The sequence below is a fragment of the Anopheles funestus genome, chromosome 3RL (assembly GCF_943734845.2).
Source record: "Anopheles funestus chromosome 3RL, idAnoFuneDA-416_04, whole genome shotgun sequence".
In the NCBI taxonomy this organism is placed as follows: Eukaryota; Metazoa; Arthropoda; class Insecta; order Diptera; family Culicidae; genus Anopheles; species Anopheles funestus.
The window spans coordinates 29083639-29098492 of record NC_064599.1 but is presented as its reverse complement, the minus strand read 5'-3'; the positions used below and the strand labels follow the sequence as shown (position 1 = coordinate 29098492).

The following is a 14854-nucleotide window of genomic DNA, read 5'->3' as shown; positions in this document are numbered from 1 at the left end:
CTGATTGTAAAATAGCTCACGTTTGTTCCACTTTTCAGACCAAAAACAAAAAAACAACATTAAAACGATCTTGAAACCATTTTCCCTCAAAAACCAGTACCACTTGTGTGACGCACATTGTACGAAATGGAAAATGACATTCGGTTAAAGGGGGGGTTTTAATGGCAACCACGAGCCGTTTTACGTGCGTCTGTGGACTGTACACACACACACGTATGTTCGTGTGATTGTAAGTGTATGTGTGTGTGTGTATTACAAAATGGAAACAAATCGTAAACTTCACTCTTTAACCAAATTCACCCCAGGGAGCGGGGGTCCCTAGCTCCTAATGGAATTGGAAATTGCTTACGATGACCGTGAACAGCATTGATCTCATCGGGTGAATTATTTATAGAAACATCGACAGATGCGTATTCGATGTTTGGGACCGTGAGTTTCGCACGGCCGCACGGCAAAACAAACCTGTGTGAAACCTACTCTATTTACACTGCAAAACGGGAGTGCATTTGGAGTCTGTTACGTACACTGAATTAGTAATAACAGAGAGACAGAGAGAGAGAGAGAGAGAGAGAGAGAGAGAGAGAGAGAGAAAATGAAATCCCTGCTTTCCAGAACGTTGTGCAGTAAAATGATAGATCATGCAAAAAACTGAAAGCACCCAGGACCCAGGGACCTGGCAAAAATTTCTTTCCCAATCGCACGAAACCCAATTCCAAGCACGCATTCCATTTTAAAATGCAGACACGGGTAAAATTGATGCAGCTGGGACTGATGCTTCCGATTGCATATTTTGCATATGTACATCTGGCGAGAGAAAGAAGAATACCGTGCAAGATACCAGATACTACACGGTACACAATTGGTTCGAAGATGGACGGAAAGTTCATATGAAAAAAAAAATAGTTCCGCAAAACCGAACAACCTTCGGCACAACGCTTTACCATGCCGATGCGGTGTAAGGCCACGGTTCACGTACGACATGCACATGTAGAAAACCCCCGGTTGCAGCTGCACATGACAAAGCTAATAATCATGTCGGATGCTTCTAGTAGTGGTGGCAGTATGTAGTTGGAAAGTTTACTGCCATTTTTCCACAATTCACTTTGTGATTGTGCCGTACGATGGTTATGGTGTGAGATACAGAAGCTACAGAACAACACCCGCTACTGGTGGTTGGTTTTACAAGTTTTACTTCATTCAATTCGAAAAATTGAATCAAGAACCATGTTTGGAGCGGTACACTACTTTATGATTTGTTAGCTACACTTTTTGGTTTTCATTTCTTGTTTCATTGCAAACAGCATTCGGGTAGGGAAAAAAAGGAATAGAGTTCCAAATGGATGTTTGCTTTGTAGGTTTGAAGCGTACATATGTGAATGAAGAAAATAAGAAAGAAATAAATGAAAGAAGTATAAAAAATTTGATTACATTTTATTCACACGAATGGACATATTTTTAAGCAAACTTGCAACAGAATCAAAAATGCATAACTGCTTGCGGGTTATATTATCGCTTCAATTTATCACGATTACTTACGTGCGCTGTTGTCCGCAAATAAACTATTACCAAGCAAAGCTATACAAAAAAAAACACAAAAATCAACATTTCCTGATTTATCTCGCATCATTGGTCAAACCCCTCCGTCAGCGGTTCTATATTTGTGTTTTGGATTTGCGTATAAGAAAAAAAACACGCACACACACAATAAAAAAAAGCTATCCAAACTTCCACCTCCGGAATGAATGAAAATGTAAATGACTGTGGGTGGATGAAAAACGATCGAACAGAAATGCTTCAAACCAAAACGGAACAGATCGAAACAGATTTCGTTCGAAACGATGTTGTTATGGTTCCGTCCAATTGCTTTGTGAGAAAGGTTGTTGTTTTGTTTTTGCAATGGATGTCTTCGACATAAGTGGAAAACAGTTGGAACGGCCTTGTTGATGTTGTTGTTGTGACCGGTGTTTATTTTTAATTTTGTCTCAAAAATATCGCTACAAACATTTCTCATTTTCTTACTGTAAAATAAAATTTAAAAGAAGTTCTTTCTTTACATTAAATTTCTAGTTTATTAATATTAAATCTAAAACAAAGTTTTTTAATGTTTAATAAAAGATTTTTAATGTTTGCTGCAGCAGTATTGTCGACTATAACATTCAATCAATTTTCAACAGTGTTCGTGCATAAATCCTCAAAACCCTGTAAAATGAACTAATATAAACTTCATTTTTTGTACAATTTAATAACTCTTCGCTTCCTAAAACCCTTTACTTAACTTAATTACAAACAGTTTTTTTTATTAAATTCAGCGTTAAAGATGATGAAACTATTTGGCATAACCCGTTACATCCTTCAGCTTGATTGATCTCGAACCAGAAAAATCTAACCATTTTGGTGCGATTTTTCTTTTCACTAAACCAAAACAAAAAGGAAAAAAAACCCGATCAAATGTTTGATCCACTTATCGATAAAGTATTCCATTCATACACACACAGACACCTTCATCAACATAAAGAATGTTCATCTCATCAATGGATATCGACATGTGGGAAAGGAGATGAAGGGGAGAAAAGAAAAACTTTCTCACACCCATACGAGTAGATTCTCATCAAGTGTTTTTCCCTATCCGTACCATCTACCATCGAAATTGAATATAAGTATGCATGAGTGTTTTATAATGCAGTGTGTGGCTGTGCACTAGCTGTGTATGTGAGGTGCCACGTTTCTTTTTTATTTGTTTTTGCTTTTCCCTTTTTACTGCACTCTACCTCTATTTATAAACCTTTTTGAAAACTCCACATACCAACGCTACCAACTGATGCTTCTACCGGGTGTTTTTCTCCGTTTTTTTTTTGCTCTCGTTGCAGTGAAAAATGGAGCAATTTGAGCAACTACTCACGTGTTGCGTGTGTCTCGATCGATACCGCAACCCGAAGCTGCTACCATGCCAGCATTCGTTCTGCATGGAACCGTGCATGGACGGTCTGATCGACTACGTCAAGCGACAGGTAAGTGAGCGCCGGCGTTTCCATATCATCGTCATTCCATGGGCTACACACCGGCGCCCGTAACTTCGGGGAAATGATTTTGAAGTGTGATAAACGAAACAATAAAGCGAACTTCCTTTCATGCTAAAGTGAGTGCACCACTTGGTGAAGGTGAAATTTACACGAATCAACTAAAACGAACGTTCAATAGTACTTCATTTAAACACTTGCTTTTGATTTATTCATTTTCTTTTTTACTTCTGGTTGATTTATTGCTATTTTGAGTTATTAAATAGCATCGTTTGAAGGTAAAACTTTGTGCAATAACTGATAAAGAGTATCAAATAAAACGTCAACAAAAACGGTACGATGCATACCGGAATTGGCAGTCAGCAGCATGCACCTTTTGCTAGACTTCAAAATACACAACAAAGCACTCGTTCTTCAGTTGTTTCTCCTTCTTTTTTTTCTTGTGCTGAGTGTACAGTTTATATACACACAACAACGTGTGGAAAAAAGAAGGAACCATCTTCAATGCAAACCGATGCATTATTTCCCTTTTTCCTTGTCGGGTACCTACCACAAGACGGTTGGAATCCAATTTCAGTCTGAATGCATCTGTCGACACCAGAGTTCACTTTCCACGCCTTTTGCCACAAACGACCCACGATCATCGTGTGTATGTGTGTGTGTGTGTGAAATTTCACACCTCCAAACCACCATCACCACATCAACTCAGGGGGTGGTCCGTACGACAGCTTGGTGGCAAGAAATAAAATATGAAACCCAATATTGAACACTCGGTACAACAGTTTTGCGGACTATCGCCATCACCAGTTCCCCTTTGGCAAGCATGCACCACAGAAGGGACAGCAGAAACTTTCGTTCACTTTTGTGGCTGATGCACACCGCCATCGTACGGATGTTCAATGCGATTCAAGGAAGATTTACTCGACAAATCAATTCCTGAAGCTGTTTTGCGTTATGGTTGACATTGTGACACGTATGAAATGCTTCCTTTGTAGCGTGTATGAATAGATTTCTTCGCTCCATTTTGAAAGCTCATGCACCGTATTGTGTGTGTGTGTGCGAGATATGGTTAACAACAATTTATCCCCTTATATTATGGTTCTGAACCGACGGTAAATAATGGTTTGGGGAGGTAGAAAAAAGGGTACTACAATAAAGTGTACGGTTTCGAAAGATACTGAAGTTCGTCTAACCCGAGGCGGAAAACTTGCTCACCCGGCCAGCAATAGTTGTTTTTGTCCATTTTCTAACATTAAACACGACGTCATTAAGCCTGTCAATGTTTACAGTTTAGCGCAAAACTATAATTAAATTTCTTCCTCCTCCACCCCGCGCACACAGGTCAAGTGTCCAGAATGCCGTGCCGAGCACCGGATACCGTACCAGGGTGTACAGGGGTTCCCGACCAACGTCACCCTGCAGCGGTTTCTCGAGCTGCACATCGAAATTACTGGCGAATTGCCAGATCCTACGTCCGGTAAGAAACCAGCTGCGCGGAAAGTTTTATATGGAAAAGATTTAATGGCACGATAACCACGATTCTTCTTCCCCCGTTCTCCAACTCCACTCCACAGGTCAGGTGATGGAACGGTGCAACGTATGCTCGGAGAAGGCATACTGTGCGCTGTGCGTGCACTGCGACAAGAAGATCTGTGCGGACTGTAAAGGTGCCCACATGGATATATTGCGGCGTGAGATCAGTCGCATCAACAACCAGATCCGGCGTGGGCTACATCGTCTGAAGGAAGTGTTGGCGGTGGTCGAAAAAAATGCCTCCAATCTGCAGAACAACTGCACGAGCGTATCGGAGGAAATTGATGAAATCTATCGTCGGTTGCAGAAAGCGCTCAAGGACCGTACCGACCATTTGCGGAACGACATGGACAAGTACATGTCGACGGAGCTGAAGAATGTGGTTTCGCTCAAGGAAAACCTCGAGCTGGAGATCGCAAACATTCAGAGCAACGCGGACCTGGCGGAAAAGTACATGAACGATTCGGTCGAATGGGACGACTGTGAGTTGATGGACACGAAGGAAATCTTCCTGCGGACGGTTGACTTTATCCGCAACTTTGACTGCGAAACGATGGACTACAGTCGGAAGGTGCGCTTCATCATGAACATCGATCCGAACAAGCTGATCAACGAGGTGTCCTCGTACGGTGATTTGAATCTTCCCAACCATGGTGGTGCGGCCACTAGCCAAAGTCAGGGCATGCTGCAGCCACCGCCCGGTCCGGGTTTGATGCGCTCGAAGAGTGATCACCGGCTGGCCGCTCAGTTCCGCCAGCAGCAGGAAGCACAACCCTGGAATGCGGACGAGGAACCACTGCTCGGTGGACGCAAGTTTGGCGAACGGCCACCCAAACCGGTAGCGCAGGAGCGTGATCGGTACGGTGGTGAATCACGCTACGGACGCGGCACAACCGATTACGATTATGACGATGATACCTCATCGAGTCGTACCGGCAAGGGCCGGTTTCGATCACGCTTTGCCCGTTCACATCAGCTCGACAACGATTCGGACAACGAATCGAAAACGAACACCAAATCGGCAGCTGAGCTGGAAAAGGAACGGAACAAGGTCACCAGTACGGAGGATTGTGCCAAGGGTCCGCTTAGTGGCATCTTCCGCCTGATGGATTCACCGCGCGTCATGAAGCGTCTGCAGGATCAGGAAAAGGGCAAGAAGGAAAAGAAAGCCTCACCGGCTGCGACGCCCACCCTGACCAAACCTTCGCCGTTGGGTGTGAAGCCCAAAACCGGTCCACCGACGGCTACCGCCCGCCAACTGTCCGAGGACGATGAAATTGCGAAGATCAAGCGCCAGAACAAGGGTGCATCCGGGTCGAGCACAACGACACAGACGACGGGCGTTACTACACCAGCGGCACCGGAACCGGAACGACCGACGGCCGATCGGGTGTCAGCACTGAAGGCGGGACGTACCGCAACACCAACGTCGGCCGGTAGCGATGACAGCGATAGCCCAACGTCACCGGCCCGTCGATCATCGCCCCACGTCGAGGTGAGATCCGATGAAGAGTAAACACGCGGCTTCTTCCATTATAGTGACACAGATGCAGATGCGAGCTTAGGAAAATCGTCCACTACTCCGGAGGACGGAGCTTACGAACCTCATTTCTTCCCCTGCGCCGTCTCAGTCTCCACCTCTTTCTCTTTCCTACCGATAATACACACATACAGTACACTTGACCACTCGAACACTTGGCTCCGTAGAGGAAAACTTTGGAGATTGCCGAAATCTTAGTAATATGTGGCGAGACGCCCTATCTTAAGACATTTGTGAGTAGATTGTACGAGATGCCTCACTGGACGAGGAACAACCGGCATGTATTATTAGACATTAGAAGACATCTACATCGTACCTTACCTCGCCAAATATAATATCTCTCTCTCTTGCTGTTGCTGTACAAAACCACAACCCACCTCATATCGAAAAGCCAAACTCAGGCTATTTGGCGGTTCAATTCTTCCAACTCAATAATTTGGCTCCGTACGGAACCGGAATAAACTAGAATAACTCCCAAAGGAAAAAACAAACCCTCCATCCGCACAAAACCGCAGCTAGGGGTGCTTCATTAGGCAGCTTGTGGTCAATGGTTGTAGTTCGCCATGCAGCTATCCAGGTTTTTAGAGTTTATATGTACCAACATGCCCCCAAAAACCACTGACCGAGCGAATGTGCCCAGACACGCACAGCAGTAGCAGCAAACCAACAATGTACCCACTTCCGGTTGGATGGGCAATCGAAACTCCGCCGGATGGAGTGTTCCGAATGGTTCCAAATGCAAAACCTCGACTCAATACAAACACACACCCACAACAAAACTCTGACACACAGTGATCACTAGCGACAATCGCGAATCGTGTGAATCGATGGTCACCAGCCCTGAAGAATGGTGTTGGCCAACGGGTGAAATAGTGTGTGTGTGTGTGCGTGTGTGTGTTTGTTGTGCACTGGGTTACAACTGTTCAACCGAACCTTTGTGGTCACTGAATCGCGATTGATGGAAAGCAACGGTGCAACGGTGGGGCCTAGGAAGCGCTTGTTGACGGTTGGTGTTTCCTATTGGTTCTAAAAACACACAAATACATAAGCACATGAAACACACATACAAAAAAAAAATCACCATCAAAAACAAAGTTCACCTCAGCTGGATTGATTCGGGCGGGTTTTTTTTTGGTCATTTTTGTACCGTACCAGGGTTCTTTCCATTATTTTTGTTACTAAAAATATGAACCTCGTAAAACTTCCTGGAAGCACTTTTGTTATCAAAATGTTCTGCAAGTTGTCAGATTTATTTTTTTGTATTCATTTTTAACAAATATCTCCATTAAACCTTCATCATGCACACAAAACTGACATACATATTAAATAGTTTCAATTGGAAAGTAATGGCCCTGTAACTGCTGGCACATTTAACAATTCACACCACCAAAAAAAAAACAACAACATTCGTCATAAATAACACGCTTTGAAGAACCTCTACAATCAATCGACAAGCTAAGCTCATTTTGCCGGAAAACTCGTCTGCCCTGCATCCTGCCACGGGAAAGTCATTCAATCCTTTCGCATATAACTGATGATACTTTCCCCCTAAAACCCGCGCTCAAATGTCACCGACATCGTCATTGTCACCGCTCATAATCCATGTTTGTGTTTTTTTTCTTTCTCTTCCTTCCTTTTTTTCCGACACGATTTCAACCTCGTTAATATTTGACCCATCTCCCAAATCAAACTGTATCTGCCATTCCACGCACCTCGTATCATCAGGCTGATAGTGATCAAGATGATTCCGAATCGAACCGTCGAAACTCGCGACAATCGTCCACCGGCAACAAAACAGTCGCTGCTTCTACAGCCTCGAAGAAACCGGTGGCCCGTTCGGCAAGCAGTGAATCGAACTCGTCCAGCGAAAGTTCCAGTGCTTCCCCGGTGCCACCGTCCACGCGTACCGAACCGGAAGTGAAACCGAAAACGATCCTCAAGAATGCAAACGAGAACGCCCAGCGCAATGGTACGGCAAGCCCAACAAACACGGAGACGGCCAAAAAACCGTTCCAGAGTCGGTTCTTGCCCCAGACGCAGGCAGCACCGGAAAAGAAGGAAGAGTCAGAAAGCAGCTCCGAGGAGGAAACATCCTCCGAGGAAGAATCCGAAGAGGAGGAAGAGGAAGAGGAGGAGAAGCCAGCGGCAACGCCGGCTACTACTACGGCGGCCCGGTCTTCACCGGTCACCACCTCCTCGACGGTATCGTCCCGGGCGCACGATACGCACACACCGAGCAGTCCACTGTTTGGGCGCGTATCGCGCCAAGACTCGTCCGACAACTCGCGCAAAAGTTCGCGCGATGAGCTACGTACGTCCAGTGGTTATTCGAGCCCGACCAGCTATCGGAGCCAGAATCACTACGAGCGGGACGAAAGCCCCAAGTACGGATCGTCCGGTTCGTCGGCATTGCGCTCACGCACTACTAGCCATGCGGCCGAACCAGAGGACAACAAATATGGCAGCGGTTCCGGGTAAACTGGCGTGTGCTTGTGCTTCGTGTGCAACTAGCTTTCGCTTTTCCGTTTTTCGTTCTTTTTTGTAGGACACGTTCCATTCTTTCAGATATACGAGCCGGTTCTTGAACAAGAGCAAAAGCACGGCGGTGGTAGCACCGGAGGACGAAGCGACGGACGACTCGGATAGCCGGTATGGTGCTGGCGGACGTAGTCGGTTTACCGCGTTGCAGGACCGTCGCAATCGGTTGGCACGTAGCCGCTCGTCCCACAACTTTGGCAACGATGATGAGGAGGATGAACCCGTATCACCGACGACCACATCACCGTCGGCCTATTTGGCTTCAAGGTAGGTAGCAATCTGATCCTGGTCACGGCACCACTTGAACACGCGAACAAGTATTCAAATTACGTTCTACAACAGACTCACAGTGTTAAAAATTAAGCGCTTTCATTTTCATTGGCACTTCTGCACGGGTAAATTACTTCTAAAAATATACACATTCATCCCATTTGCGCCAACCCGTTGGCCAAGCAACCAATTTCGAATGTAAACAAGTAGCTATTTCCAACATTCCTCCGGGAATTTGCTTCGTCGAATGTAAACAGCTCACTGTTGACGCTGATCCGTTGTGCAAACGTGTGCTGATTGCCTTTCCGTTGCCATTGTTTCGCAGGTATGGAGCATCGTCCTCGCTTGCCTCTCAACCAGCTGACCTGTCCCGTAGCCGCTCGACACACGCACTGAAGTCGCGGGAACCTTCACCCGAACGGAACAGTACGGCTGCCGGTGGTGATAAGGATGGGGCCGCGCTCAGCTCCTGGGCACGGTATCTCAAGAACAAGTACGGCAATCGGACGACCAAGGACGGGAAGGATACGCCCAGCTCGTCCAGCCTATCGTCATCGGGCGTAGGTTCGTCCTCGCTCTCCTCACCCTCATCCTCGTCTACGTCGAGCGCGTCGGCTTCGGCTGCCGCCCGGCGTCTTAGCCTCGGTTTGCCATTGCGCCAAACCGATCTACTCAGCTCGGATGATGATTCAAAAAACGGGGTAGGCTCCCCTACCTCTCCTACGGCAGCGGCGGCAGTAGCCGGTATACCCGGAGCAGCAGGTATGTCCCCTAGGACGCAATACCTGCAGAAGCGCCGGCAGCTGTTCCAGATAGGAGGTCGGGGGAGCGAACCAGGTTCCTTCACGTGGCCGCGCGGTATTGCCGTCGGCCCGGACAACAGTATCGTCGTGGCGGACTCGTCCAACCATCGCGTCCAGGTGTTCGACTCCAATGGTATCTTTGTCAAGGAGTTCGGCCAGTACGGTAACGGGGATGGCGAGTTTGACTGTTTGGCCGGTGTTGCGGTTAACCGTATCGGTCAGTTCATCATAGCCGATAGGTAAGTACCCCTGCAAGCGTGTGGCTGTGTGAGACAGAATTCGGAATGAAACATTTGACCAACTCTTCTCTCACCCTGCTGCACAGATACAACCATCGGATTCAGGTGCTAGATCCGGCCGGTCGCTTTCTGCGATCGTTCGGCTCACAGGGCACCACCGATGGAAAATTCAACTACCCTTGGGGCATCACTACTGATGCGCTAGGGTTCATCTACGTTTGCGATAAGGAAAATCACAGAATTCAGGTAAGTGACCTAACCTTACCTGAGTTTAATTGAAACTCAAATGCTTTTAGAAGGTTTAAGAAAAGATATATTTTTTTAAAATAAATTTATTTATAGTTTTGAGTAAAACTGTTCTATATCCTTGAATATCAACCTTACAACCTTGGTTGCTATTCAACCTATACTATACAACCTTTAAATAAAAAAGAATTAAAAATAGTATATTTTTTTCAAAAAAATCTATAAATTTGCTAATCTCCTAAGGTTATAGCCTTGGCTTTTTTTTGGGAAATCTAGCAAAATTTATAAAATGATGTATTTTAATGCAAATTTGTTTAAATAAGTTTCTTTTCAATAAAATAATGCTTAAAATAAAAAAAAAACAATAAAAAATAATAAATTTTTTTAAAAAAATCTATAAATTTACCAATCTCCTAAGCATAGGCGGATCCCGTTTCATGTCCTTGCCGATCAGACTAGCCCGCTTGTTCGCTTGTGCAGGTTTGATAGTTAGGCAGAGTGAGAAGTATATTCATTTGGATAGTTTGGGTATTTTACACTTGTATTCCGTTTCAACTCATGTGTATCAAACGTTTCGTTTCAACTCATTTTTGTTTCAACTCGCTCGCACATTTACGTTTCAACTCGAGTATTTACTCTTTTTGCTACTCGACTTACCACTACACTATTTATTTAAAGTATTACTTGAGTGAAAAGAAACTTATTTCAACCAATTGGCATCAAAATAAATCAATTTATAAAATTTTGCAAAATTAGTCAAAAAAAAGCTGATGCTATAACCTTAGAAAACTTTCAAATTTTAAGATTTTTTCTATTGTATTTTTTTATTATTTTTTTTTGTATTTAAAGCATTATTTGAGTGAAAAAAAATTATTTCAACCAATTGGCATTAAAATAAATCAATTTTTAAATTTTTGCAAAATTACTCAAAAAAAAAACTAAGGTTATAGCCTTAAGAAATTTTCAAATGTTTAGAACTTTTTTATTTTTTTATTATTTTCTATTCTGTTTTTTTATTTAAAGCATTATATGTGTGAAAACAAACCTATTTCAACAAATTCGCATTAAAATACATCAATTTGTTGTCGGGGCCCCATAACCGACGAAAAATAATAAGTAAAGTATTAAAAAATTGTATTGTAAAACATGCATATTGAACTCTACAAGCGCCAAAAAATTCCGAGCCCCTTTAGCTTCGGGGCTCTTAGGCCGCTTAGTTTGCGTAGTGGATGATTCGCCTCTGAGTAGGATAATAAATATCCCAAAAGTATCCCGTTTCATGTCCTTCAGACTAGCCCGCTTGTTCGCTTATACAGGTTTGACAGTTAGGCAGAACGTTAAACGAGCTGACTCCTAATAACGACTCATTCACTCTGAGTTGATTCACTAAAAAGAGTTGTTATTCTCATCTCTAATCTCTAGTCGAGAGCAGGACCTGATCCCGTTCTAGAGCAGTGCTAAGCAAGCAGGAAAGGTTTCGGTTGTTTTTTTAACACCTTTCGGAAAAATAAACCAGGACATTTTTTTTTGAATACCGTTGTTAAGAGATCCGTGCAAGCTTGCTTAAAGAAAGAAATTAGTTGCTGGACGCAACACTCCCTTTCTTTCGAGATCTTTAGACATTTAAAAGATTATTTGCGAGTCGTCTCAAGGATATGAATGATTTTTTTACAAAAGATTCATTATACACTTAAGATATTTCACAAGTATGGATTGGTACCAAATCCCATCCGAAGAGTGCTTCAATACGGGAAAATATCCCAAAAATTACAGTCCAACACTTTGAAGGTCGTAGTGCAATTAGTTTATATACTATGAACTAATTGTAATAGTTCGGAACACATTAGAATAAATAAAGAATAAACAAAGAAAAATCTTTATCGATAGCAAAATTATCAATTTCTAATCAACGACATCAAAAAACAAAAAACACGACATCAATGTGAAGTTAATGTAGAAAAAAGCTAATGAATTGAAATGTCTAATCAAGTTGACAATCTTATTATCGTCTCAATTTTCATCCCTGGGGAGGCAAGAAGAAAAAGAAACAACACAAAATAACAGAATTCAAACATTTGCCAGGTGAAATGCAATTTCATAACGATCTAACAACAGCTTGGGAGCTACCTTCAATGGCCAATTGAACACAGTGACCCAATTTCGGTTACAGTGCCAAAAACAGATGCTTCTCGTTCGGTAATGGCATACTTCGATGGAGAGCTTGGAAAAGCCTCATTTACAAGCGCACACACGCACACACCAACCAAACCTAACCAATTCACCCACTTCCGGTTTCCATCTCTTTTTCCCGCAGGTATTCCAATCCGATGGATCATTTATTGGCAAGTTTGGCACCTGCGGCAAGGAAAAGGGTCAGCTCGAACATCCGCACTACATTGCCGTCTCGAACACGAACCGCGTCATCGTATCCGATTCGAACAATCATCGGGTTCAGGTAGGTTCCTTTTTCGGGGGGCGACAGGAGACATGGGGGAGGTTGGCTCCTGGCTCCGTTTGCTTCTAGCCACTGTTACTCTCGCATACTGATTAGCATTCCGAAAACGGGAAACACGAAATTGTCCACCCGACCGGAAGACCCTTGTCAGGTTAGGTTTTGCCCAGGACGATCGTAATCCGCACAGAACCGGAAGCGAGCGGTCATGTAATATGTAATTTCCGGTGTTGGTTCTGCGGAAGTTTCCTTCTGTTGCTTTTCTTTTTTGTTAGGTACAAGCCTCACCGTAGTGAACACCTGCTATTTCCATCTATACCGCTGGACCAGCTTGCGAATTTCCCTTCAGTGTCTCTTCGTATTTCTGGACAGGCTGTTCCGTTATTTTTTTTTTTAGCAAGAGCCGTGTTGTACTTTCCACCTTGGTTTCGGGATTTCTCTCCCTCACACCGCATATGGGTGTGAACGGCGAATCTGCTCATTTGAATTTCCGGCCACTGACAGCTGCCCGTCAGTGACCCGAGTGTGAGAGACGCAATCGTAAGAGGTGGGAAAAAAGGCAAACACAAAAATTCATTCAACTACTCACCTTTTGCTACTACGGATCGTTTCGCTCCGTAGAATCGTACAGCATCGGTACGGTCGGTCCCGTCACGGTGTGGCATTGGTTGAACATTTTTTTTTGTTCAATTCGTTGTGGGTTTTTTTTTTTGGGTTCTTTTTTTTGATTCCCATTTTCTTTTTTCTTTAACAGATTTTTGACGTCAACGGTCGCGTCCTGACAACGTTCGGTGGCGAAGGCTCGGAGGAAGGTCAATTTAAATTCCCAAGGTAAGCTCTAACGTACGGTAGACCTTATTTCGGTCGCAGTTTTCCTTCTTTTTTTGGCTGCTGGAGAACGCTATTGCTTCCATGCTGAAGCACGTTCTTATATGATAGTTTGCATACGGTCCCACTCCGGATGGTTATGTTTCAGCACTATTCCGTGAGCGCTGTAAGAGAAACAAGTTAAAGCTCGTTCAAACCATTCACCATGGGGGAACGGCGGACTGTCGAAAGACGCCTCGCAGCATGTCAAAAGTGATAACGGAAACTATCTGTGAAACAACCGCCTGTCTTTAGATGCGCGAGGATAAGCTTCTGTGTGCTCGAGATAATTCGGTTTTCCAGGGAGGTACTTTTATTTGGAGCATGGAGCAAAAAAAGACGAAAGCGTAACTTCCCGCCTGAAGCTTTGCTTTGCAAACGATGATATGACCATTCAGGTGGAATGTTCTATTTCTAGCTATATTTATTTTGACATCGAGCATGATCTCATTAGAAAAACTTTGGCTCTAGCGTTTCGCAAAACCCGGACATGCAGATAGCATAATGCACCATTAATGCAGTGCTCAATGCAGCGTTCTTTTTATGGGTTTGCTTTTTAATGTTCTGTTCTTTTTTCTTGCGATGCGAAATGAATGTCCTTTTGCTGTAAGTGTATTTTAATTACTCTTACAATTATTTTAATTTCACTTCGCGAACGATAAATGATGTTGGTGGTGTAATTTTGTTTCTCATTATGCACCACTTTACACACGAAATTGTTCATGGAAATATACTTTACTACAGGCATGAGCAACCTGCGGCCCTCGAAGTGGTTTTATGCGGCTCGCGAATAGCCAAAATCAAATTTTATATTAAATGTTATTAGGAATTAAAAATACAAATTACCTGGTTAATACAACACTCAAAAATACAAAATTTAATCCTTATTCACTTTTCAAAAATACAGCAATGCATCTAGTCCGAAAAAGTCCGGATAAAAGTAGCTTTACTACATTCATTATTAGATCAATGCTTATTGCAATGTGGCCCGCCAATCAGTTTTTGATTTTGAATGTGGCCCGAAGCTCTAAAAGGTTGCTCATCCCTGCTTTACTAGATTATTTTGCAGTATTCCATAAGAGTAAATTAGGCAAAGGAAAAATTAAGGATTATCGGGATTTTATTAAAAACTTTGATGGCACAATATTTTATTGAGTATTTTTAAATTTTCAATTTACGAATCATGCATATCTACCGGACCTTTTATTTGATAGAATAAAAGAGCAGCTTCTGTTCTGTCTTCTTTTTTTCTGTGAAAAAATAATGTTCTTTTCTAAAACATACAAAAAAAGAAAATTTATTTTATTAATATTTATTATATTTAATGGATGGAATTTATTATTCATTGA

The 14854-nt window shown here is 43.2% G+C and overlaps 1 protein-coding gene across 3 annotated transcripts in view; it reads left to right on the top strand.

Moving 5' to 3' along the window:
- Positions 1–14854, top strand: part of LOC125767569 (RING finger protein nhl-1) — a 51728-nt gene that overhangs the window by 16708 nt on the left and 20166 nt on the right. For 2 of the 3 annotated variants that reach the window (XM_049434279.1, XM_049434280.1), the window contains 9 exons: positions 2868–3008; positions 4359–4494; positions 4592–6045; positions 7816–8564; positions 8656–8895; positions 9224–9940; positions 10027–10186; positions 12501–12641; positions 13393–13469. In XM_049434279.1, the coding sequence (XP_049290236.1) occupies positions 2874–3008; positions 4359–4494; positions 4592–6045; positions 7816–8564; positions 8656–8895; positions 9224–9940; positions 10027–10186; positions 12501–12641; positions 13393–13469 (3809 nt within the window). In that variant the 5' untranslated portion in view covers positions 2868–2873. Of the gene's footprint in view, positions 1–2867; positions 3009–4358; positions 4495–4591; positions 6046–7815; positions 8565–8635; positions 8896–9223; positions 9941–10026; positions 10187–12500; positions 12642–13392; positions 13470–14854 lie in introns of all 3 variants that reach the window. The other variant, XM_049434281.1, reaches the window with a different exon arrangement.